Source organism: Apis florea, unplaced genomic scaffold (genome assembly GCF_048593485.1).
Source record: "Apis florea isolate Af1SG1 unplaced genomic scaffold, ASM4859348v1 contig_3798_pilon, whole genome shotgun sequence".
Classification (NCBI taxonomy): Eukaryota; Metazoa; Arthropoda; class Insecta; order Hymenoptera; family Apidae; genus Apis; species Apis florea.
This window is the reverse complement of record NW_028256860.1, coordinates 2810835-2833794: the sequence shown is the minus strand read 5'-3', so window position 1 is coordinate 2833794 and position 22960 is coordinate 2810835. Positions and strand designations below refer to the sequence as shown.

General features: G+C 41.1%; 1 protein-coding gene and 1 long non-coding RNA gene across 4 annotated transcripts in view; one reads left to right on the top strand and one right to left on the bottom strand.

Moving 5' to 3' along the window:
- ptc (protein patched) overlaps positions 1–22960 on the bottom strand; it is a 47668-nt gene that overhangs the window by 18766 nt on the left and 5942 nt on the right. For 2 of the 3 annotated variants that reach the window (XM_012484964.3, XM_086915854.1), the window contains exons 2-4: positions 14182–14374; positions 714–903; positions 22–91 (exon numbers count right to left, since the gene is read on the bottom strand). In XM_012484964.3, coding sequence (XP_012340418.1) covers positions 22–91; positions 714–903; positions 14182–14374 — 453 coding nt within the window. Of the gene's footprint in view, positions 1–21; positions 92–713; positions 904–14181; positions 14375–17591; positions 18528–22960 lie in introns of those variants that run through there. The other variant, XM_086915855.1, reaches the window with a different exon arrangement.
- LOC147656326 (uncharacterized) lies at positions 2486–4382 on the top strand. The gene is made up of 2 exons (XR_015294641.1): positions 2486–2794; positions 3737–4382. It is a non-coding gene; the product is annotated as an uncharacterized LOC147656326 (long non-coding RNA).

Here is a 22960-nt window from a genome sequence, read left to right as displayed (position 1 = left end):
GTGGTAGTAGTTCTAAATTACCTGGTCGATGTAGTGCATGTCGAAGTTGGGTATGTTGAGCGCGTAACACATGTCTTTCAGCTTCCACGTGCTGCAAGCGACACGGAACACATGCATTCATGAATACAAGTTTTGCATCCCTTTAACCCCCCGTCCCGCCGATAACAGCGGCTAGGAAAGAGAGCGGCCGAGAAAAACTCGGAACGACGGCAATCGTTTCTCGTACTTAGCCGCTCTTCGGCATTCACAGGGTGTCCACGAAGTTTGAAAGAGAAAATAAGCGGTCTGTACAGTGTCTGAGATCGAGCTCGACGTTTAAAAAAATTTTTCTTTTATTTTCATCGATGTTAATTTCGATCTTATTTCTAATAAAATTTTATCTTGAATAAGATGAGCAATGTAATCCTTTAACAAATTTTAGTAGAGATTTAATCACGATATTTTGTCGAAGAATCGTTTATAAATGAAATAAGATTCGTTTTATTTAAATATAATTATATATAAAATATAGAAAATTCTTTTACTGGTTATAAACTTTCGAAACACGCTGCGCGTTTTTGACAACAAATAATAATTGTTAATATAACTACGTAATCATATGATTCTAATTAAAAATTCTATCAACACGTTCACACCCTTTTTTCGCTTAAACTTCATGAGATATTTCATACTTTGATAATAGAATGAAAAAGGAAGAAGAAAAAGGTACTTACGTATCGAATAAGCGTACGGTGACCTGCGTCGCCGCCTTCAGGATCGCTAAATGTTCCTTGAGTGCGGCAGGGTGCAAAATATTCGCTCCAGGATCCTTCGGTGTCTGAATCACGAGTTGATGCGTCGAGGCAGCTGCTTCGCCCAATGCTTCCGAAGCGTAGCTCAACTCTTTTTGCAACCTTCCGCCTTCTACGATCAAAAAATACCGTCACACGTTGCGTGAATTTCGATAAAAGAATCTGGTCCAGCAACATATATTCTATAACTCGTTTTTCTATAACGTTTCCCTTTTCGCTCCAGTTTATCTTTGAATAACTTGGGGAAAATGATTTTTCATCTTTTCAAAATTTAAAGTTTGAAAAGATTTATCTCTAAAATATTTCTGTATAATATTATTCTGTAGTATATTCGTTCGCAAAATTGTTGATCTTTGTACTGCTATAATTTAAAAAAAAAGAAATATATTACATAAACAATCTATCTATAAAGCCCCTTAGCTTTACGAATTTAATTCTTAAGATTTTTTTCTGTTCAAAAAATCAAAGATAAATATTTTTCCTTAAAAAATTTCACAAATTCGACTGATTCTCCGAACCTTAATAAATTTTTTTCATATTTCCAAAAAGAACGTACAACTCGTATCACTGTTTCTTTTTTTTTTTTTTTTTTTTTTCTTTCAAGGAGGCAGGACGGCAGGATAGTTTCTGATAATTTCTGGTAATTCGTCAAAAGAGCTGGCGTCTAAAATACAGGTTTGGATCGCAGTTGTCTTTCTTCAAAGGGGAAACGCACTACCTGGACCCTTTCAGTCGGCCTGGAATCATGGTTGGGCAAAGTCACGAGGCTTCCATCGGGATTGGCCGGTCGCTTTATTCGCGACTCGTGCCACTTTAAGCTTTCGACGGGCTGGTAATGTTTATGCTCGGGACGATTCCTCGAAGAGAAACATCGAGAGCGACCCGGTGTCGTAACACACGTTTCTATAGCTTTACGGATATATACCGGGAAAAATTTCTGGCAAGGTACCAATGAAAGCGTTCCCAGAAGGAGACATGGAAATAGCACTGTGTTATGGGTCGAAAACCGTCGCCCTCGCCATCACGAACACGGCACAACCCCATCGATCTTGTCCGAACGAGTCGTTAGGTGTTCACTGCTCGAATGAATGTATTAATTCTAACGAAGTGTTGGTTCCAGCCAATGGATCGAGTAACTAATTTCCTAAATTATCCGTTTAACGAATTGATAAATACTTTTATTTCGATATATATCGTAATTAAATATTGCCAATTATAATTATTATTGTAATATTAATTTTGCAAAAAAAAACAATCGAAAGACAAATTAAAAAACAACTGCTACAATTAATTTCTAATAATAGAGGCAAATCCAATCCTCCTATAAATCAAAATATATTATACTGTTCCAATCTTTTTCTCAACTAATTTTTAATTTCAAGGATTTTCACAATCCTCTATACAATCGATCCTCGAAACGTCAACTCCTAGACCCCACCACGTTCGCAAAAACGATCCGAAGAATCCGGGCGAAACGAGAGGGTGGCGTCCAGGAGAGTGGCACATAGAGCGCGAACCAAGGGTACGCGTATTCATCGAAAAGCAAGGCGGGAAGGGCACGAGAATGACGGGTGACACGGGGTACGTCGGGACCCCACCTAGTCGGATTTCACCGTCAAAAATGCCGACGGCGTATTTGCTCGTTCCGCCACGGCGCGGCCTCTGGAGACCACCCGTGTCGCCCGCTATCAAGAGACGGTTCTCAACCGTGTACAATCGTGGAACACGTTACACGTCAGAGAGGTTAGACGCGGAGAACCTAGCTGGCGGAGAGTCGACGGGCGGTCTTTCGAGCCCGATATTCAGGGATGTACACGGAGTGGAAACGAACGGGCCTGCCTCATCGTGACCAATCTGAGGGACAGGGTATACCACGTGATCGTAAAGCTCGAAGGACGAACAATAATGAGGGCGGCGTGAAGAAACGACCTGGGTTACTGTGCAAACCCGTCACAGGACTTCCTTCCCTCGCCACGGAATTTCGTACAGCTTGGATTTGGAAGGTTTGGACGAATCTGCTTTTTTCTGTACTGTCTCTTGCTTTGGATTGGTGATCGAAGCGTTTTGTTACGAATTCTTTTATCGGCCGATTATCATCATTGATGGGTAGGGACGATGAGGATAAGTTAAATTTTATTGGGATTAAGAATGTTATTGTGAAACAATCGGATTATATCAGTGGAGATGAATATTAGTGGAGAGTTTGTGAACAGTATACACTTCGCGATTATTTCATCTTATTATTAGTTCTTATTAGATGAAATGCTTGTTTCTTCTTCTAAATATACACTTAATTAAGGTAACGATTACAGAAAAATAAAAATATGAAACCTGGTTATCTCTTAAACATACACTGTTATTAGAAAATTATCATTGAATCTTCTATTAGGGTGTAATAACGTAAATTATAGGTGTTTAAAATTCCTGGATAAGAAATCAAAGGATGCATGCAAACTCGGATAGAAAATTTATAATAAAAGGAACAGGACTTAAAAACGTTTCTTCAAAAAAATTCGAAACCATAATCCGAATGATACTTTATATAAGTATTCAAAGTAAAAAAGTTATTTACGAGTAATAAATTGAGCGATCATGGACAAATATCAGTACGCGATTTCGAAAGCAAAGTTAATCGATTAATCTTAAAAATTTACTCGCAAACATTGAAGTATCATCCATATAGGGATAGGAAACTCTTCGAACAATCGAAGCCATTTATAAATTCGCAAGATTCTTTTTCCACGCCCAATAAAATCCTCGACAGGGCAAAAGTTCCCTCGTCGATCCGTCTGAATTATAGCCGGCTAACGAATGTTGGCTAATTAATCAGAAATAATTGCCCATATTTATCTGCGCTCGAATCTATGGACTGTTTGTATAATATACGCGTATCGTGACGCGAGTTAATGAAAGTCGTTACGAGGCATTATGTAATACGATTCCAGGAGGGGAAGGAGCACGTTTCGTACGAGGCAAAGAGGGAAAGAGAGGCGAGGTGTTCCAAGGCGGAATAAAGGGTCATCGTGACCGACCTGGGTAACAGGGACAGATACTACTCTCCGACCGTAAACCTCGCTCGGGGGACGAACACCAGTAATGAAGGTGGCGTGAAGAAGAAGGGAGCCTGATTGCGCACGTTCGACCTTTTCCTTCGCCTCTTTTCTACCTAACCGTGCTTGAACCGGTGGAATGTCGAAAACCGCTACGTATTTGTTCACGGTTAACAATAGCAGCCGTTCCACGGAATCTATCGACCCAGTCTTTGAACTCCGACTCGGCTAATACTTATACGCGATTTTTATTGTTCCGCTGTGGCACGCGCACGCTCGTAAACTATACACGCGTTATTGATACACGGAACGACACATATAGCGGGGGATCGTTTACAGGAATGACTTTATCGCTCTCTGAGGTATTCTCGACCACGCATACATTGTTGTATACTGCTGTTTCTACCTCTCTATATACACATGGATGTGTGTATATATATATATATATATATTTTCTTTATCTTGATTAATGGATTTGGAATTGTTGCGTACATCTTTAATCGTTTCACCTTTCGTCGAATAAAAAAGATTGATCGGAGAATTGAAGTCACTTTGATTTAAAATCAATTATTTTCGACCCATCTTGTCCGAGAATTTTAATTTTCACTTCTCAGTAAAGTATTTATCCCGTGAAACGGGAGAAAACATATTTCTTCTCGTAGAATCGAAATACCTATTCTCAAAGACAAGACGATCGCATGTTAATTATTTCGAGCCACTGGTGGACCACCGAGAGAAATGGGCTGAAACGAGAGGTGGAGAGGCTACGATTAAAACGCTACGAAACGCGTGCTCGGCAGGCATCGAGCGTAAAAGTGGCTCGCTCGAGTTTGCGCCAAGCCAACGGAACGTTTCCTTACGAATGGAATCACTTACAACGAGTTTCTCAACCTCTCTCTCTCTCTTACTCTCTCTTTATCCTCCCCGTATACCCGTTACCGCCCACGAGACGCCAACATCTCGTCGCGCGCCTCCACAACAACCTTCTCGCCCCCCGAAAGATGAATCAACCTGTAGAATGCGGCGTGGAGCATCGAGCAGCGTAATAAAGACGCTACTCTCTCTCTACGCTCCGCGTAGCAAGAAACGTGCATCTCAACGGAGGCGAGCGAGAGAGGGAGAGAAAAAGTCGGAGGGAAGGGAGGGGATACAAACACTGCCTGCGATTCGAGCGAGGAGGGGGGAGAAGGGGAGAGATGTGCATCTTGATTTATCGGCGGGGCGTCTCTGTAATTATTTCCCCGTCCCTGTCTACTGCACACGGGGGCAAGATCGAGTTCCCGTTCTATCCGCACCCTTCCGGCTACCGTGATTGCACCGTGTAAGAATCTACTTTGCTCTCTGTCCCTCCGGGGCACCTTTGAATGGCCGCGTGTCTCACCTTTGTCCACCCCGTCTCATTCAACCGTCCAACCCCCCCCCTCCTCTCCCTTCCACTCTTGCCGCCGTTTGTTTTGCTGATCGAGGCTCGATCGCGTGGCATGGATAGAGGGGATCGTTTAGGGCGAGAAGATCGAAGTGTTGGCGCGCTTCTCGACTCGAAACGAGACGTGAAATCGTGTTTATCGTGCAATACCTGAAACTATGAGTCACAAACGAGTACACGAGATTCGAGAAATCTAATAATCGTATGTGCAGAGTGTACATACGAGCATCTATACCCATGCGGGCCGTCATTACAGGCATCATTAGAAGTAACAGTACCTGATTGCGGCCACTATGGCTTATTCAGGTTTCGTGAGTCGGTTTGGAAAGTGGACGGCGAGTGTATCAGCGTGACGATTGCTTTCGCGGGAATCGGGCGAATCCTTTTCCGTTGCTCGGTTTAACGACCACCTTCCAAATTGCACGTACCGCAAAATAATTACGCGGCCCTCGGGAATAAAACGGCCTCGCTCGCTCTCCCACATGCGACACCAACTCCTCCCTCTCTCATCCCCTTTCGCCGTTTAACGATAATTCGATGCTCGCCCCGAGGGAGGAGAGAGAAGAGGAATCGAACCCGTGGTGGATCGAAAGAGAAAGGGGGAAAAGAGTGGAAAGGTAGGGGAGAAGGAGCGAGCACGAACGAAGGAGTGGAAGGCACCGCTACGAGGGAGAGAACAGGTGCAACAGGAGCGGCCCTTTGGACGGGCAACGGCGAGAGCCACGGGTGAAAACGGGAGGAGATGAGAAGGAGAGATGGAGAGGAACAGACGGATCACTCCCACCCCCTTTTCGTTGGTTCTCGTGCTTCGTCCTTAAATGCCTCGGCAGGAGCAGAAGCAACCACGGTGGCAGCCTTCCTTAAGTTCTCCTCCTTAAATTTCAAACGAGGAGGCTGTTAAGCCGGACAAGGTAGGACACGACGAATCGTTAAAAGGATATTCCGCCCAATTATACCGGTTATACGTTAATTTCGCGATATTACTAGCCAAAAGGCCAGCTCTCTCTCTCGCTAACCACACGAAACGTTTGTCCGAATGCTGCAACGATCGGTCGCCTCCTTAAGAACGAGCTCGATTTCCTTTCGCCCCTTTCCTAGAAACTGGCCCCGCCTGCCTCGTTTTGCGGTTACGTATTTCGTTCGTAAAAACACGAATCGTGATGATCCGAAAAGAAAATGGATGGGAAAGGGAGGAAGTATTATTCGATTTTTCTCATCCAACCGATGTGGATGACATCTGTCTGGGCATTGCTCGTGAATTATGCACAACCAACGGGCCACCATCTGTCGTTGAATAAACGTTCCACGAAACGTCCCCCTTGACACTTTAACGAATAAGTTCCGGAAAGTGGATTCTTCCGTTCTGGAAGATGATCCCGTGTGGGAGTAACAAGATCGAACGTCTGTCAACGTGTGTCGTGGAAACGCGCACGTGTGGACAGCTTTACAGCGTGTGAAAATATATAAACCACGTGCTCCCAAAAATTCTCCTCCCTCCACGGAACGGTCTTAACGCTTTCCCGCCGCTGGTTGCAGCAAACGAAAAAACTCGCCCGTTCTCTTCTTTCCTTTTCTTATTTATTCAACGAGAGCAAGTTTAATTTCAACTTTATGCCTCTTCTTCTGTCGATGGATTTTAATTTTAAATCTATATAAATTCGAGTAGACATATTCAAAGAGCTTGAAATGCTTGATGAACAGAAAAACGTTCTCTCTTCAATCAGAGTCAATAAAAGTTGATTTACAGAAGTTGGAGGAGAAACGAGGATCCCGCTACGCCGCCGATACATCTAATTATCGTCCCTTCTTCAGAAAGCGATATCCCACGATGGCTTCATTATCGTAGGTCGTACAGATAAAATTTCTGGAGGGGAAGGGGAAGGGGGTGGGGGATTGATGCCCATCGAATGGTTAGTAGAAAGAGCCAATGTGACGCAAAGATGGAAAAAGGGTGGGGAAGAGGGGGAGCCGGGGCCCGGATGAGGAGAGGGCCCGGGCTAAGGCTACTTGGCGTAGAGTAGAAACCCTCGTAGCCTCTTTCCCGACTCTCTCTCTCTCTCTCTCTCTCTCTCTCTCTCTCTCTCTCTCTCCTATGTTCCCTCACGGAGTTTCGAAGAGGGCGGTGGTAAAGAGAAGAAGGAAGACGAGAGAAGAAAACGAAGGGGCCCAGCTTCGAAGCAGGCTTAGCTCTCTGAGGCTCACGGAGGAGCTGAGACTTGGCTCAATCGCTCAGGCACGCAGGCCCACCGCTGGTTGGCTGGCTGGGTTGGCTTGGCGCACACAGAGAGCCTACCGGGCCACCCACCGCGACCATTCACCGGAACCGAGCCCCATCCAATCCCAGCGGTTCTCATTTTCTGCTGCCACGCAACTTTTTACCGGTAGAAATTATCCTCGCCACGGATATCGCGCGAATTTTCATTGATAACTGCACGAGTATCGTTTTTGGCATCGAATCTCATCACCATGATGAAATTTTCATTCACTGTCGTGTGCCTGTCGATTGCTTCTCGAGGATAGGTAGGGGAGGATGTTTACACGTTTGTTAAGATTGGATCTCGTTATTTGAATAAGATTTTCGTGAACTTGCTCCAATTATCTTTCGTAATATAATAATCCTTTTCAAAGAAGACAAGTTTTTCGATGAAAATCAATCACCATATATATATATATATACACGAATTGACAAAATCTTAACGTACAAGATTATCTTATCCGAACGTAAGACAAGAATACCGATCAGATACTTGACACGGATATTGACATCCCATAAAGAGAGAAAGAGAGAGAGAGAGAGGGGTTAAGAAAATAAAGTCCATTGACCGAGGCAAGCGTATCAAGCGAGATCAAATGTCAGTGAACTCCAAATTCCAGAGCGATTTAAAACAGCTCTAGTCGTAGTTCCACGCGTTCCAATCCCTTCTCGCGAAATTATATCATCCATGGACGGAGTTCCAGGTACCGACCTCCGTTAAAAGTCGTTCCGCCGACCGAATTCCACGATTCCCCGTCACGCGTGGTAAACAGAAGATGAGATCCTCTGTTTACGCGGCCGTTCGTCCGTCCGTCCGTCGGTGCAACAACAACAGATTCCCGGTGGGTCTTTGGACGACGGTCTTCTGACTTTCTTATCCCCGTTGCGGCCTTACGGAATCACTCTGTCTCGCTCTTTCACGCGGCCAAGCGGTGCGCCCCGTCTCGCTCCTCCTCTTCCTCCTCATCATCGTTTCTTCTTCTCTGCTCGGTCTCCGTCCTCCGACTGCGCCCTCTCTCCCTCGCACTCCAAGGCATGGGGGCCTAATGAAGATGTAAGCAGTCGGCCGGCCCTCGTGCACGGTCGTGCCTTCGTCCTCTGCCTGTCCTTGTCACACTAACGCCACGGCCTCCTTGCGCCGCTTTGGACCTCGGTACAGGTCGTTCCAGGAAGACGCCGCTTAGACACTTCCGAGTCCTAGCTCCTAGATTATCGATATCGTTTTTTTTTTCGTCTCGAGGAAAAACTCGTTTTCGGATTTTTTATTATTTCTTACTTATTATTGGAAATTTGTGAAAGATTGTTATACGTTCTTATTCGCTCCCGAGATAGAAAGATTAGGAGTACTTAGGGAGAATCAAATTTTTGGGAGTTAATTTAGAGATTAAGGTGATAATGAAGATAGAATAAAGATAGAAAAATAGATTATTAGATTATTACGAAAGAGAATCTACAACGATGAGTTAAGGTTCTATCTTTGAAGTAATATTGCTGACAAACAAATTGTTATAAATTGTTTCTCGTATTTAAAAAAAAATGGAGGTCAAACGATCTCTATTATTAATCTATTAAGAATTAATTAAGAATTAATTTTCTTGCATTCTTATTTAATTACAAATTAATTTAAACAAAGAAAGAATCAAGACAACAATTATATCACGAATATAAGACGAATCGAAGAAGACGGTTCTCGTTTCTTGGAATGACCTATAGCAACATATTATCTGGCAAAGGTGAGGGCAAAAGGAACCACTCTTCCGATCTTCCTCCTCGGCCGGGCCTCGATCTTTTCCTCTCTAGATTCGAAACGAAACCGCCTCCTCTGTATGCTCAGCAAGAGAAAGAGAAAGGAAGGGAGTAGGAGGGAACGAGAGAGGAACACATCGGCGCGTGTGCCAGGTCTTCTCTCTTTAGCGAGCCTACCGCGCCGGTGTGTACGCGAAAATAAGAGCAAAACGGATTGAATTAAGTGGATGCGCTCTCGATGTTCGATTCACAAAAGCTGGGTCCACGCCACCTGCGTGTCATTCGAATATTCCCGCGATCCGGGGGCGTAATCTCGAATAATTACGCGCGTTTCTTGATCGTTTCTTCCTTTTCTCGATATCGATTTTAATTTAACTTTTGATCTCGTATCGAAACGAGAGAGAGAGAGAGAAAAGAAAAAGAAAAATCATCGCGAATCATTCTCTCTGGCATATTAAAGATTGCATCGGGATCTTTTTCTCTTTTTCTCTGATCGTTTGTAGAGGAAAAAAGAAACGATGAGAAGGTTGGAGGAAGAAGCTCAGAAGGAGGATTCAGCTCATAAAATAAACAAGGAAACAGGTATGGGTGCAGGTGATTGAAAAGCAACACCCGTTTGGCTCTTCTCTTCCACGCTCGATCCATCGAACGGCGGATGCAAACGGAAGGAAAAATAATCGTGCAAAACTGAAGCTGATATTACGCTCATCCGGGCGATAACGTTGATCCATCTATAAATTATTAGAAGATGCACGATCTTTGGAACGATCTGTTCAATCGAGATGATAGGTAACGGAAGTATCAGTTCATGGATGAAATGTAATCGGCTTTATCACGTCGTTCAACATTTTTTTACTCCATTTTAAAATTTCCGTTTCATCGAACAAGAAACTCGAGCAATTACTTAGTATCGTTTTACTTAAGCGTACAATTTTAAATATTTTATATCCAGATCAAGATTCAACGACATTTTTCGGATCATAGCTAGTCCGATTTAAATTTCAAATTTAGAATTTCATTATTCTAGAAGATTTATTAAACTTCATATTGTTGTATAAACCAACGTTATCGCTAACGTTTATCAGCAATAAAAACGATATTTTTCCTCCGTTTCTTGAAATATCAAGGATGGGGGCCTCCGAGGAGCGGACTTAATACACCGTGAAAAATAAAAATCTCTATCGAGATCCAACGTACGTTCCGAGATCAAGCGTAAAATTTTCGGTCAACCAAGTAGCGGCACAGGAAATCGTTAGACGACGGGTGGCCGTGTATAATTAAAAACTTTCCTCGTTTGTATATTGATTTAAACCAGCCGAAGAATCTGCGCGGGTAAGACGCGAACAATTAAACAAGAAACGGGACCCCCGTGTCGCCAATAAAAGCCGCTCGATTGCGTTCACGCCGCAACCAAGTGGGCAAAGAAAGAATGAAGGGAGCCATAAAGCAAGCGTTTATCGATCTGTTGCCGGTGAAATTTATACCCTTTACCGGAATATCGTCAAATCGCGCGGCATAGTCGTAAACTTCCTCCCCTTCCTTCTCCACCCGTCTCTCGAGAACCCTCTTCGCCTCTTTCTCCGACCCATCTCTCCTCCACTTGGCCCACACGAACAACACTGAGCCCGCATATCCCGACTCCGACTGCAGTCACCTCACGGATATCCGGTACTGATCCGCACGCATAAGGTACATCTCGAATCACCATCTCGAAAAAAACCCTTCCTCTCCCTTTTTGTATCGCCTTGTACCGCCTCTCACGTGGACACTGGCAACCCTTATGCCACCGATCATCGTTGCAAAAACCCGCGAACGCCGTGGTGTAAATTGCTCGAAAGTTTTTCAATGGGTCGTTACTCCTTATACGCGGTGTTAGAGTTGGTTGGAGGGAAGAAAGGAACGTTTCGTTCGATGGAAGTGTGTAAAATGCGTACTACCGGCTGTAAGCATTATTTATTAGGACTGACTAACTTACTAAAACTTTTGCATGTTTTTTTTTTTTGCGTTATTATATAAAAATAAATAATATCATTCGTTATATGTATATTCGTTTGAATGTATAAAAAATTATCGAATTCGAATGGAATTTTAGAATCAGTATCAGTATCATCAAATATTCCTCTATAAATATCAGATCTATATAAAAAAAGGAAGACTATTATTGCATTGGTGTCTGTATGAATTGATTCTCCAAGCATTTCACGAAGTTAAAATTACGTCCCTATACGTCTTTTTACCCTTTTCACAAGATTACATTTAAGATAATTTGACAAATACCAAAAAAGAAGGAAAAAAAAGAAAAGAATCACTTACAGGAAACTTGTACAAAACTTCAAGCATGCGAATTATCGCATGCCATCCGAAACCTTTCACCGCAATAAGCGGGTAAGGTAAATCGTTTTCTCTAAAACGTTCAAAAAGGCATTAAGGCGGAATCGGGGCTTTAAAAATCCTCGGCCGAGTCGAGTCACCGTTACCAGCCGGTCCATTCGACGGTCTCGTTCGAGATGGATGACTTTTTAACGATTTTCCAAGGGTGATTATCGCGGATGCAAATTTTTGCCCGGCATATTACACGTCTTTGTAGTAAAACGCGTCCTCACGCATCGGTGATCCGAGAGGCCGCCATTGGGGGGCAGAAGCGGCCGGCAGAAACTCGTTTGCTCATTAAAATCTCATAAAACGCTGATACGTCTTTAATCTGCCGTCCGTTTCCCGCGCTCGAGGAAATCCCCCTCCCGAGATTGTGGCCTTAACTTTGATCCTAGACGATCACGGCCGGCTCTCCTCCGTGGCAAGCGGACCGAGACGAAAGAATCTTTGGAACAGTTAGTCCCGGTATGCTGCACAGCTTCTTCTACTCTCTTCTTCTTCTCTTGGAAAGTAATATTTGTCCTCGATACGGTACAGCACTTTTCATTGTTCCCGGTGTTCTTTGCCAAAGAAACTCTGTCGGGTCGTTGAACCGGGCTGTTTAGGTAATGGATCGAATTGGAAGAAGGTGAGGATTCGTCTAGGAAACGACTTTGAACGGATGAAATTTTTTTTTTTCTCTTATGAATTTGAAAATTATGTAATTGGATATAATTGGATATAAAACGCGTCTTCAATTATTCATATTGTATGAACTCCTATATCTAGTGTGACTATATATAATTGAATGAGTTTCTTGTTTCATCAAATCTTAATTTCTGTTTGAATTATACATTCAGAACTGAATAACTTAAAAGATACAAATAAATCTAAAGTGAATCTGATGAATTTACTATCTCTTCTATTATTTTCTATTATATGAATATAAAATTAATGCGTATCGTAATAAAGAGTAAATAAATACCTAATTCTAAATTCTAACGGTGCAATCACAATCAGATTTTCTGATAACAGAGAATCTCGACAATAAAGTCTTTCCTTTGCTTAAATAAGTCTAAAGCGTTAACTCAATACATTTATCGTATTTTACGACCAAGAGAACCCCCATTTCCCAATACCTTTCTCGTCCATAACACGCTGCTCACTTTCCATTCGAAAGTCGCTCGAAATCTTTTCATTTCGTCAGCGCAACGCTTCAAGTCAAAGTTAGCAACGGGGTGTTCGAATTAGCGTTTCGGACCACGGATAAATATAGAAGGCCACCCAACGAGCAAACTAATGTACCGTGTGCTGTAAGCGTGGGGGTAAAACGGAGTTTCGCTCTCTCTATTCCCCTTTTGTCACTCCATTCTAATTCCCCCCCCCCTCTCTCTCTCTCTCTCTCTCTCTCTCTTCTTATCCTTCGTGTCACTCTATGCATATATTTCCATGCCCTCTTTTCGACTCGAGCGGGAATCCATTCGAGAATAGAAACTGTCGAGAGTAATTTTTCGTTAGCCAAGGCATTAAAGGTATTTGTATTTAGGATAAAAATGTTTGTGCATTTGGGAAATGCGTATACAATAAATAATTTTCGAGAGTTTTTAACCGAGTGCGATCCGAGATTTTTTTTAATTTTCGAGGAGGGATAATATACGTTGAAGTGAATGGAATAGAATGTTTTCATGCGGGAATAAATCTTAATCTTTGGTAACATGATGTGGAACGTCGTTTGTAGGAACGAAATTTTATTCTCCAAGCGATTAGAGGGATGTAGAAAATGGTGAGAGTAAGAGAGTAATGTTCTTGTCACGGGAAACACATAAACTGCGTTGTACATTTTGTAAGGTGTACCGTGTACGATTTGCAGAAAATTCGCTTCACAGATGCGCTTTAGTGTTTTGTGACGAGACATCGTGGTAATGCAAAGTCCCTTAGTCATTCGTCAAATCTCTTAATTCCTTTGAGGTTTATTAAAATGGTTTATTTATGTGCCTGATCATTGAATTATTTTATCTTTTTAAACGCTCGTGATTTGAAATGGATTATTAACACATTTGGTATTTGGAGAAGAGTATATAAATATATGTTTCTTTTTTTTTTTTTTTAAATAAAATTTTAATGAAAAGATTTAACATTAACACTTGTTAAAATTTGTGATCGTTCCTTCTTATATCATCTATTTTAATCCGATGAAGAAATAAGTAATATTTTCGTTTGCTTGCTTTATATTATCGTGAATTATCGCGTGCGTCATTGATGCAATTGTCAGATTATCTCATAGTGTGTATATTTTAAAAACGTTTTAAAATAAGAATCCAAAGGTAGTGATTATTTCATTCTTTCAACGAATAAAAAAAAAAATTAATAAATTTAAAATAAACGTCTCCCAAATATACATAATGATATTTCGTTCACGCATTTAATTTCGCAGCCCATATTACGAAACTTCTCAAATAATAAAAAAAATAAAAATATTTGTTGAACTTTGTCCGAGTTCGCTGAATTAAACGAAAAAAATCACGATACATTTGCGAAAAATATTTCAGAAAAGGTACTCACCTTGCACCCAGAGTTGTTCGACCTTGCTGTGAATTTGAGCGGATTTGAGAGCGACACAGAATGTAGCCAATGCGACGATCGCAAGAAAGAGAACCTTGCCTGCGTGCCTCTGCAGGAAGTAGCCCAGCTGACTCAGCTGATCCTGCAGCCTTGCCCTGATCCACACCGCAGACCTTTGACCTTCCGCTTTGCCCTGAAAAAATAAGGGATCTGAAATTTTAGTCAACCATCGTCAGAACGACTCGATGAAAATTTTATTTCTAAATTTAGATTTTAATTGTACACACATCACCGTTTTATTGGCTGTAAAAGTAACATTTCCAATCGTAACAATATTGTTAAAAATTGACTTCACTGTCCTATGCTCTATCGAATTCTTTTAGAAAACTTTTCTTATTAATTCAATAATTAACTAAAGCATACATGGATGCAATATCAAGGATGAAAGAATTAAACAAAAAAACATGATGATAAAGAAACCTGTCAGAGTCGAGTATATATTTCATCCCACATTTTCGATTTGAAAACTACCAGGAAAACTACCCTAAAATATCTTATTCCTCGGTTGAACGCGCTTCTTCGTACTCTATTCGTACTCCATGAATAGTAGTTACAATTTCATACATTAGCATCTAAATTGAAGTGGTTACCCGTGGCGTTCCTCCGCGACTCCAACAGGGCGCAACCTTCCACGCCACACGTTCCAGTTCCCAATTCATTCGTGGAAGGTTTACGAGCCGCCACGCACGGTACCGCCTACGATTTTCAAGAAAAAGAACAGATTCCAGCGGTTAAAGGGCGGCGAGGCCGGAACGGCAGCCGAAGCGCTTTAAATTGGCCGCGTGGGCTTTGACGATGATAAGTAGCTGGCCGCGGGTTGTACTCTTACCTCTTTGATGAGAACGTGCCAGAATGGGACGGAGAAGGTAGGAGAAGAGAGTGGACGATGGGATGAAGATTGAACGAAGATGGCGATGAATAAGGTGGAGGATGGAGAAAATTTGGATGGAGAAATGTTAATGGCAATTACGGGGTGAAAAAAAAGGGAAGAGAAAAATGACCGAGGGTTGTTAACATTTCTCGGGAAAGATAAATATATTGGCTGAAATGTAAATTGAAGCGAATTGTTGCATTGGAATGTAATACAATTACAGACAGAGAGAATTTTGTTTAATCTCGAATGAAATAATGTGATATATCTACTACAAACGCAATAGTCATACATACTGACAACATAATTTTCTATATACAAACACAAGTTTTTATCATTGAGCCCCACGTGACGTCTATCATACTTCTCTAACCTCTTGTACGTACCCTCAAACGAGACGAAAACGAAGCATCCCCCATAATAAAACATCAAAATGAAAGAAACTGTGCAAAAAAACGCGTAAAAAAAAAAATAAATAAAAATAAAAATAAAAAAGTTGGAAAAAAACGAAGGAAGAAAGGAAGATGGAAGGGAGAGCAACGTTCGCAACATTGCGAACGGCAACGTTGCACACTACCTGGTGGCCGGTCTGACAATGTGCACCACAGACCACCCGCAACAATACCTATCTTTCCTGGCCGACAGGGAAAGAAAGACGGAGAAGGAAGGCCGAGAAGAGAGGCACACGGATCAGAAGGGAATCGAGCTCGCAGGAGAAAAGGAACGAACGCTTTTCTCTTTTTCTCTCCCTCTCTCTTTCTCCTCCATTCGGTTCACCACTTCGTGTACAGTTAGAGAGCATCGTAAGAGAGGAATGGAAAGACAGAAAAAGAGGAAAGGCGAGGGAAGGCAGAGCACGATAGACGTGCAGATGAAAATACAGATTACACACGCTTACGTATCTCGGGGCAGTAGCCGGGCGTCGAGTATCGGATAGCAAGGTTTTCCAGCCAATTAACCCCGGTACCGCGGCCTCGCGGCCCGCCAGACTCGGGTAACTCTAGACGTGAGGACAATCCTCGTCGGCCACATGGTCCCCGGGAAACCACGGCTTTGCAGCTCTCCGTCGAACATGCGCCGACTGATGACCGCGCGTGTTTACGTTTCCTCTCGGTGAAACAAGTTAGCTTTTTCTCATTGCCCTTCCCTTTTTTATCGATTGCCTCGATCGATTAAAGGATTCGAGTCGAGCAAGATGAGATATAGCGTTCGAGCCGAGAGACTGGACACTGGTCGAAATCATTAAACTTGGCGTAATTATATTCGAGATCATTTTCTGAATGAATTTTTTGATTTAAATAATGCTTTAAATCGAATCGAATGATAAAAATCTTTCTTCCTCTTATTGAAAGTGTTGTAGAAATAAATAGAGAAATATTATATTGGAGATTGTTGGATTTGATATACCTGCTACGCGTTAAATTAAATCTAAGTTTAGTGGTTTATCATTGTTATAATTATACAATTTTATAAAAATGATTTCTATGGAAGCACAAAGTCGTGAATCTATGCTAAATTTTTATAATCATACTATTCGTATAAATGGATATTTATGTTAAAATTAGCTATTCATTAAATATATATAATAATTACATGTTTGAATTCTTGATTATTAATCCTAAATTGTTTTCAGTTAAAGTGAATCAATTATGTTTTTCAAGCATACTTTTATGGTATAAAAGTAAAACGTTTCTCTTATAGCTACCATATTAGGAAAATCGTGAGAGGACTTCATTGATGATTCAATCTTGGAAGTAATTATGATATTAATCTTAACTTTGGTTGATATATGAATGCTTTCATCTCTTGCACGGTTAATGATTAATGCAAAGTGTAAATATGAATAATTGTCTTCTTGTCTTTACACGTGGAATCACGTGGCTTTTTTTGAAACGTGATACTTATCTGTTTAACACAATATCCGTCTTTATTTGCATACAAAGCGCAATTGAATGAACGTAAGTAAGTGAAATTTGTAGGTAACGCGAAATAATTTGAAAAAAATTGAATTTCAATTCGAAACAAAAAACAGTTCTCGCGTATGTCCGTCTCTTTTTTTAAAAATTTCGATATTATCAATAAAAAAAAGGATATCCCTCTTGCCAAAAACTCCTCAATTACCAGCGTATAAAAATTTTCATTCAAAATCGTTCTTGGCTTATTATTGCGTTTCTTCCCTCGGTTTCTTCCACGACACGTATATATACGCACACGCAAAAAGCGAGAATCATCCAACAGCCTCACAATTGAATTCTTATTTTACGTCCATCCTTGTCAAAGAATTAAACAGCGATTACGATGGAGCAACAAGCAACAAGAACAGTCGCATCACTGTCGTCGAGTTCGAGAAAAGAGAACCACCTGACAGGATGTTTATTGCGAGAGGGAGTAACAACGAAAGCCTTTGGACGGAGAAGGAAATTCGACGAGGCAGGAGAGGAGGTTGGTTAAACGTTTAACGAATTTATGTTATTCGTACTTTTAATGTTTTTCTTACAGCGCGACACGAGGTTCGCGAGGAGATAGCAGACAGCATAACAGGATCTTATGTCAACGACGGTGGTCCCCGCGCCACGAGGTTGTAATATGTAGATATTGCCCACCACGAGAAACCCCATAAGGCCCGCGGGGACCACTTACGGGAAAAAGGGGGAATTCCACCGCTTTGCTCTCCTTCCCTCTTGCACCACAAGGTATACCAGGCCTATATAGACGTCTCGACTCGTGGCGTCTTCTGCGTTTTCTTTTTCTCCTTTGCTTCGCCTCTTCTTCTTTTCTTCTCTGTCTCTCTCTCTCTCTTCGTTACATATATATAACAATTCTACAATGGTTCGTTATTAAATATATTTTTATGTATTGCAGCCGAAATGTTGAAAGTGAAAACAATACGAATTTTATATTTTAACATAACATAGTTTGATAGCTCTCTTCTCAACCAACTTCTCAAATGCGTGTATATAGCGATTATAAAATAGAACAGTTTCTCAAATCTCCACGCCAACTTGCGTAAATACACATGTTCCACTTGGCAAGGAATTCCCATATGAGTGAAACAGAAATAGAGATCGTCCTATCTTCCTCGCTCCACCATTGCATTTTATTTCCGCCTCACTTCATCCAACTTAAATATTCTTATAACCTCTATAAATAATCCTCAACCGACATTTTTGAACTTTCTGTATTCGTTTTTCTCCAGAATCAATCCTTTTCACAAATGTATTAACATCTCCTCTCCCGTATCGCTGTCACCTCTCGTCCAAGCGTTGCGTACGCGTCAAGATTCGTATTCAGAATTATTTCCTTGCCACGATAAAAATGAAGAGAAAAAGTTTCGCCTCACGAAACGTTGCACGCGTGTGAGCTTATCCGCTCACGGATACGACATGCGACTTGCCAGATAAACGAATAGGTTCTTGCGGTAGGTACGACTCGAAAGTGTCCACAAGAAACTCGATCCAACTGGCGCTCTAATCGGCCGAGGAATTCCAACCGGCGAGTGCCTATTCGAAAGGAAAATCCTCGGTTGGATTCCGGTAACGAGCTTCCTTAAACGACCGTGTATCGCCAGGTAAGAGACGATCCCCACTCTGTGCTCCTCCTATTCGATATGTTAATCAGCATCCCCTCGCGATATGAAATATCGAATCAATTGAATTATCGACGTTGAAACGATATTCAGTGATTAGAGTGATTCGTTTTTTAGCAGTGATTATTATTAATCTTATATAGGGATATCGGGATGATCTTCTATTTTTGTTGCGAAAATTAACTATTCTGCGACGATAAGAGATTGAAAAACGTTGAATTAGAATCTGCTTCGAATTTAAGAGTATCATTTTTGCAATTAATCTGTAGCGAGATTTTTGTTGGAAAAAAATATTTATCGTCATTTTTCTCTCACTTTAATGTCTTTCTACAATTTTTCATTGAAACATTTGTTATTTAAACAGTTTCCGAGTATTGGAAAGGAAAAAGGCAAGTAACATAATTCGGATTTTAAATGCTTAAATATTATGCATATTACAGATAAAGAAGGTATAAAGACTCTTGAAACCAGTCTCTTAAGATCAAGAGAGGTTCTTCATTGCTCATACGTCGTCAGTTTTAACTGTCTATATTTTTCAGCATGCGGACTTAAGAACGAAAGGGTTAATAGTAATCGAGTTCATTTCAATTCATAAATGTAATTGCAATTAAAGTGTTAGATTGTGTTCATTTCAGTCAGATTAATACGCGGTCATAAAAGATGACTTACTCGTAAATATAATTGCAATTATAGCATCGTTCGTTTCAGTCAGGTTAATAAGGGAGGACTGTCTCTTTGCAAACGCAATTAATGATTTGATTTATTTCACATACATATCCTAAATACGGTACCAATTTAGATTCTTAGTTCTAAATAAATCTCACGTAAAAATTTACTTTTTTATCATCTATTAAAACAATAGCGACACGCATAATTTACTTCGAAATTTTATAATTTGCATCATATCTCTGATATTGATTAAATATAAATTTCCAATTTATCATTTATGATTATTTCAATTCGATTCTATAACTAAAATTAATTTACTTCACCAATCTCCAGCAAAAACCATCATGAATATCACATATTAAAACAATTATCATTGAAATAAATCGTTATACATCTTTTTTCGATAAATCACATCAAAACAGCCTAAAAAGAAATTACGCTTTCTAATCTACCTTTGATACCCTTGCACATATTTAGCGAAATATATCTAGTAATTATTTCATGTACCTGGCAATTAACTTACCACACTTAACTACCATCATCTACTAAATTACCTTCTACTCTTTTTCTAACCAAACAGGAATATAGAAGTTCAAAGCCGAAAAGGAGAAAAGAGAAAATAGGGTGGCTCGTTGCTAATTTCATAATTGTTAGCCCCTGGTCGAACAAAATCTACACGTTGCAGCGTTTGAGCGATGGGTACTGACCCTACGCAAAGGAGCCAGCGGGCTCTGAAGAAGGTTTCGAGCGAGCAAGCAAGGGGCGTGTATCCTTCGCCAAGGATGAAAGGAATAGGCCGCCTGTTCCTCCAGTTCCATCCATTTCGCTTTGACTTGTTCTGTCGACCTTTATGGCGGATTTGCGCCATTAGAAACGGAATAGAGGCCGAGATCTTCTTCGTTCCGCGCCTTTTTCCGTTTCTCCAGAAATTTTTCCACGCGAAAAATTTTCCTCTCCCTTTTATCCCTTGTACACGATCAACGAGTGATCCCGAAGCTGGACAGATGAAAGGCGAAGAAAGTCGCGTATCGAAAGAGGTACAATGAAGGTTTGTCCGCGCTTTCGCAGGAATCGACAGAGAAATGTTTGTCCGATTCCGAGAGAATTGGCGCAAAGTGGCAATGTTTCTCAGTGTTGAAATTATTATAATTCTAAGTAAGTAAATACTTTCTACTTACGTACATTTATTTATTTTTATATTGCATCGTTTTCAAATTGGTTTCCATTTTCACATTAATCGATCATCATTTCTGATATATGAAAATTACTTTTTACACACAGAATCAGCAACTTGATATGTTGCTGCATATTTTTTTTCAAACCTCACAATTCTTTTTACCTCTTAATCAATTCTCAATATAAGTATCCAATACGAAGGCAATATTCCTCTAATCCATCTTAATACTATATAATAATCCTCAAAATCGATTTGACCAAAGAGTTTGGATGCAACCATATCCCACCACCTCTCGTACGAATAAATAATAACTTTCATAAATATTAAAAGGCACACGCCTGAAACGAGAATCCGAGAAAATTCGTCTTTCTCGAATTTGCATGAGTGAGATATGGTCAAAAAGTAATTTCCAGGAATCGAGAAGAAAAGAAGCGAGGTGACCGATCACGGAATCAGCTCGCGACAAGTTTCTAAATCGAGTCGCCATGGAAAAGGTGCTCTTTCGGCCTGCATCTCCTCCGCGCGAGGGCCTCTTTCGTAGGTATTATTAGTGTAAAAGCCTCACACGTAGTGTCGGCGCCCTTTAATCTCACTCGAACGAACGGGGCCGACGCAATGCGCGTGAATGTACAGCATTGTGCGCCTCGGAAAGGGGGATTTCAGCTGCCACAAATTAAGACGCGATTATAAAATAGCGCGATGCTCTCTCTCTCTCTTGCTCGATCGGTATCTTTCAAGTCGTATCCCGACAGATTTGGCTTCGAAAAACGAAGAAAACTCGACGAGATATCTCTGTAGATGCGAAACACATTATTCCTACTACTCTTGATTTTGATCTTGCGCTAAAAATATATAATTTCCTCGCGCGTATACAGTTATTTACGATAATTTTTTACTGTTGGTAATTAAATTTCTCTTCGAAATTTGAATTTACCATAGAAAATAAAACTTGAAAAAAATGATATTAATTTGTACAATTCTTTCATCATAATTCATCAAAAATTTAACAACTCCATCGTATAAAGAATTTACCAAAATCATTTACAAACATGTTATCGGTTTCCTTCGATCAGCCCCGAATTATTGCATCACCAATTGCGCAACGAACAGTTAATTCTTCCTTATTGAAGAATCAGGAACGTATTTTTTAATAAGCAAACAGGTCGCATGCAGAAACCGGCGTGCCGCTCGGTCGCTGCTTATAGGAAATATGATCACGTGGCCGTGCATAAACGAACGATTGTGTATAGGAGGTGGTGCAGGAGGTCGAGGTCGTTGCCTGTAACTGAATCATCCTCGAGGACGGTAAACAAATTGGAGTAAGTGGAGTCCCGCGATGATGCATGCACACGTGCGCGCTTGCGCACAGGTGTACGTACGATCCGATCGCGCATAGTAATCGATGCGTATTCGTGCACTCCGCGCTTCCCGTATCGCAAGATCGAGCTCATCTTTCTCAAAATGTACCATCAAGAGAACAAGAAGATAGGATCCGTCACGAAATAAAAGAATCGAAAAACGCCCTGTTTATAATTTATAACGCGAGATCGTCATTATCACATTTACCGAGCGATTTTGAGGTTATGACGAATCAACGTTTTGATCGATTAAACATACGAGTAGATATTACTTCTATATTATGTTATCCGTCCAAAAATCGAAGCGATCGAGTCCACTTTTCACAAGAATATTTAATCTAACTATACACGTGCGTAAGACAAAAACCGTTCACATTTACCGAGCGATTTTGAGGTTATGACGAATCAACGTTTTGATCGATTAAACATACGAGTAGATATTACTTCTATATTATATTATCCGTCCAAAAATCGAAGCGATCGAGTCCACTTTTCACAAGAATATTTAATCTAACTATACACGTGCGTAGAGACAAAAACCGTTCACATTTACCGAGCGATTTTGAGGTTATGACGAATCAACGTTTTGATCGATTAAACATACGAGTAGATATTACTTCTATATTATATTATCCGTCCAAAAATCGAAGCGATCGAGTCCACTTTTCACAAGAATATTTAATCTAACTATACACGTGCGTAGAGACAAAAATCGATAAAATTGAAATCTTGGGAAGGAATCGGAATCTCGACGAGATGAAGGAACAACGAAAAGCACCCGCGACGGGTTACACGATCCAAGGGTGTCCCGGCCATTCCGCTCGCGGGACGTGTGTGCATGCGTGCGAGTATGCACGCCGAGAATCGTAAGGGCAGTGGCCGTGACTGACTGACTCATCCGGAATGAACGCGGGGCGCAGCGCACGGCGAGGCGGCTCTCCCTTTTCAGGCCGACGAGAAAAGTGGAGCGTCGACCCCGAAGAATGCGCCTCTTTTTTCTCTCTTGCCCCGATAACGCCGACCGCCACTGTCACCGATACCATGCCTCCTCTGGCTGA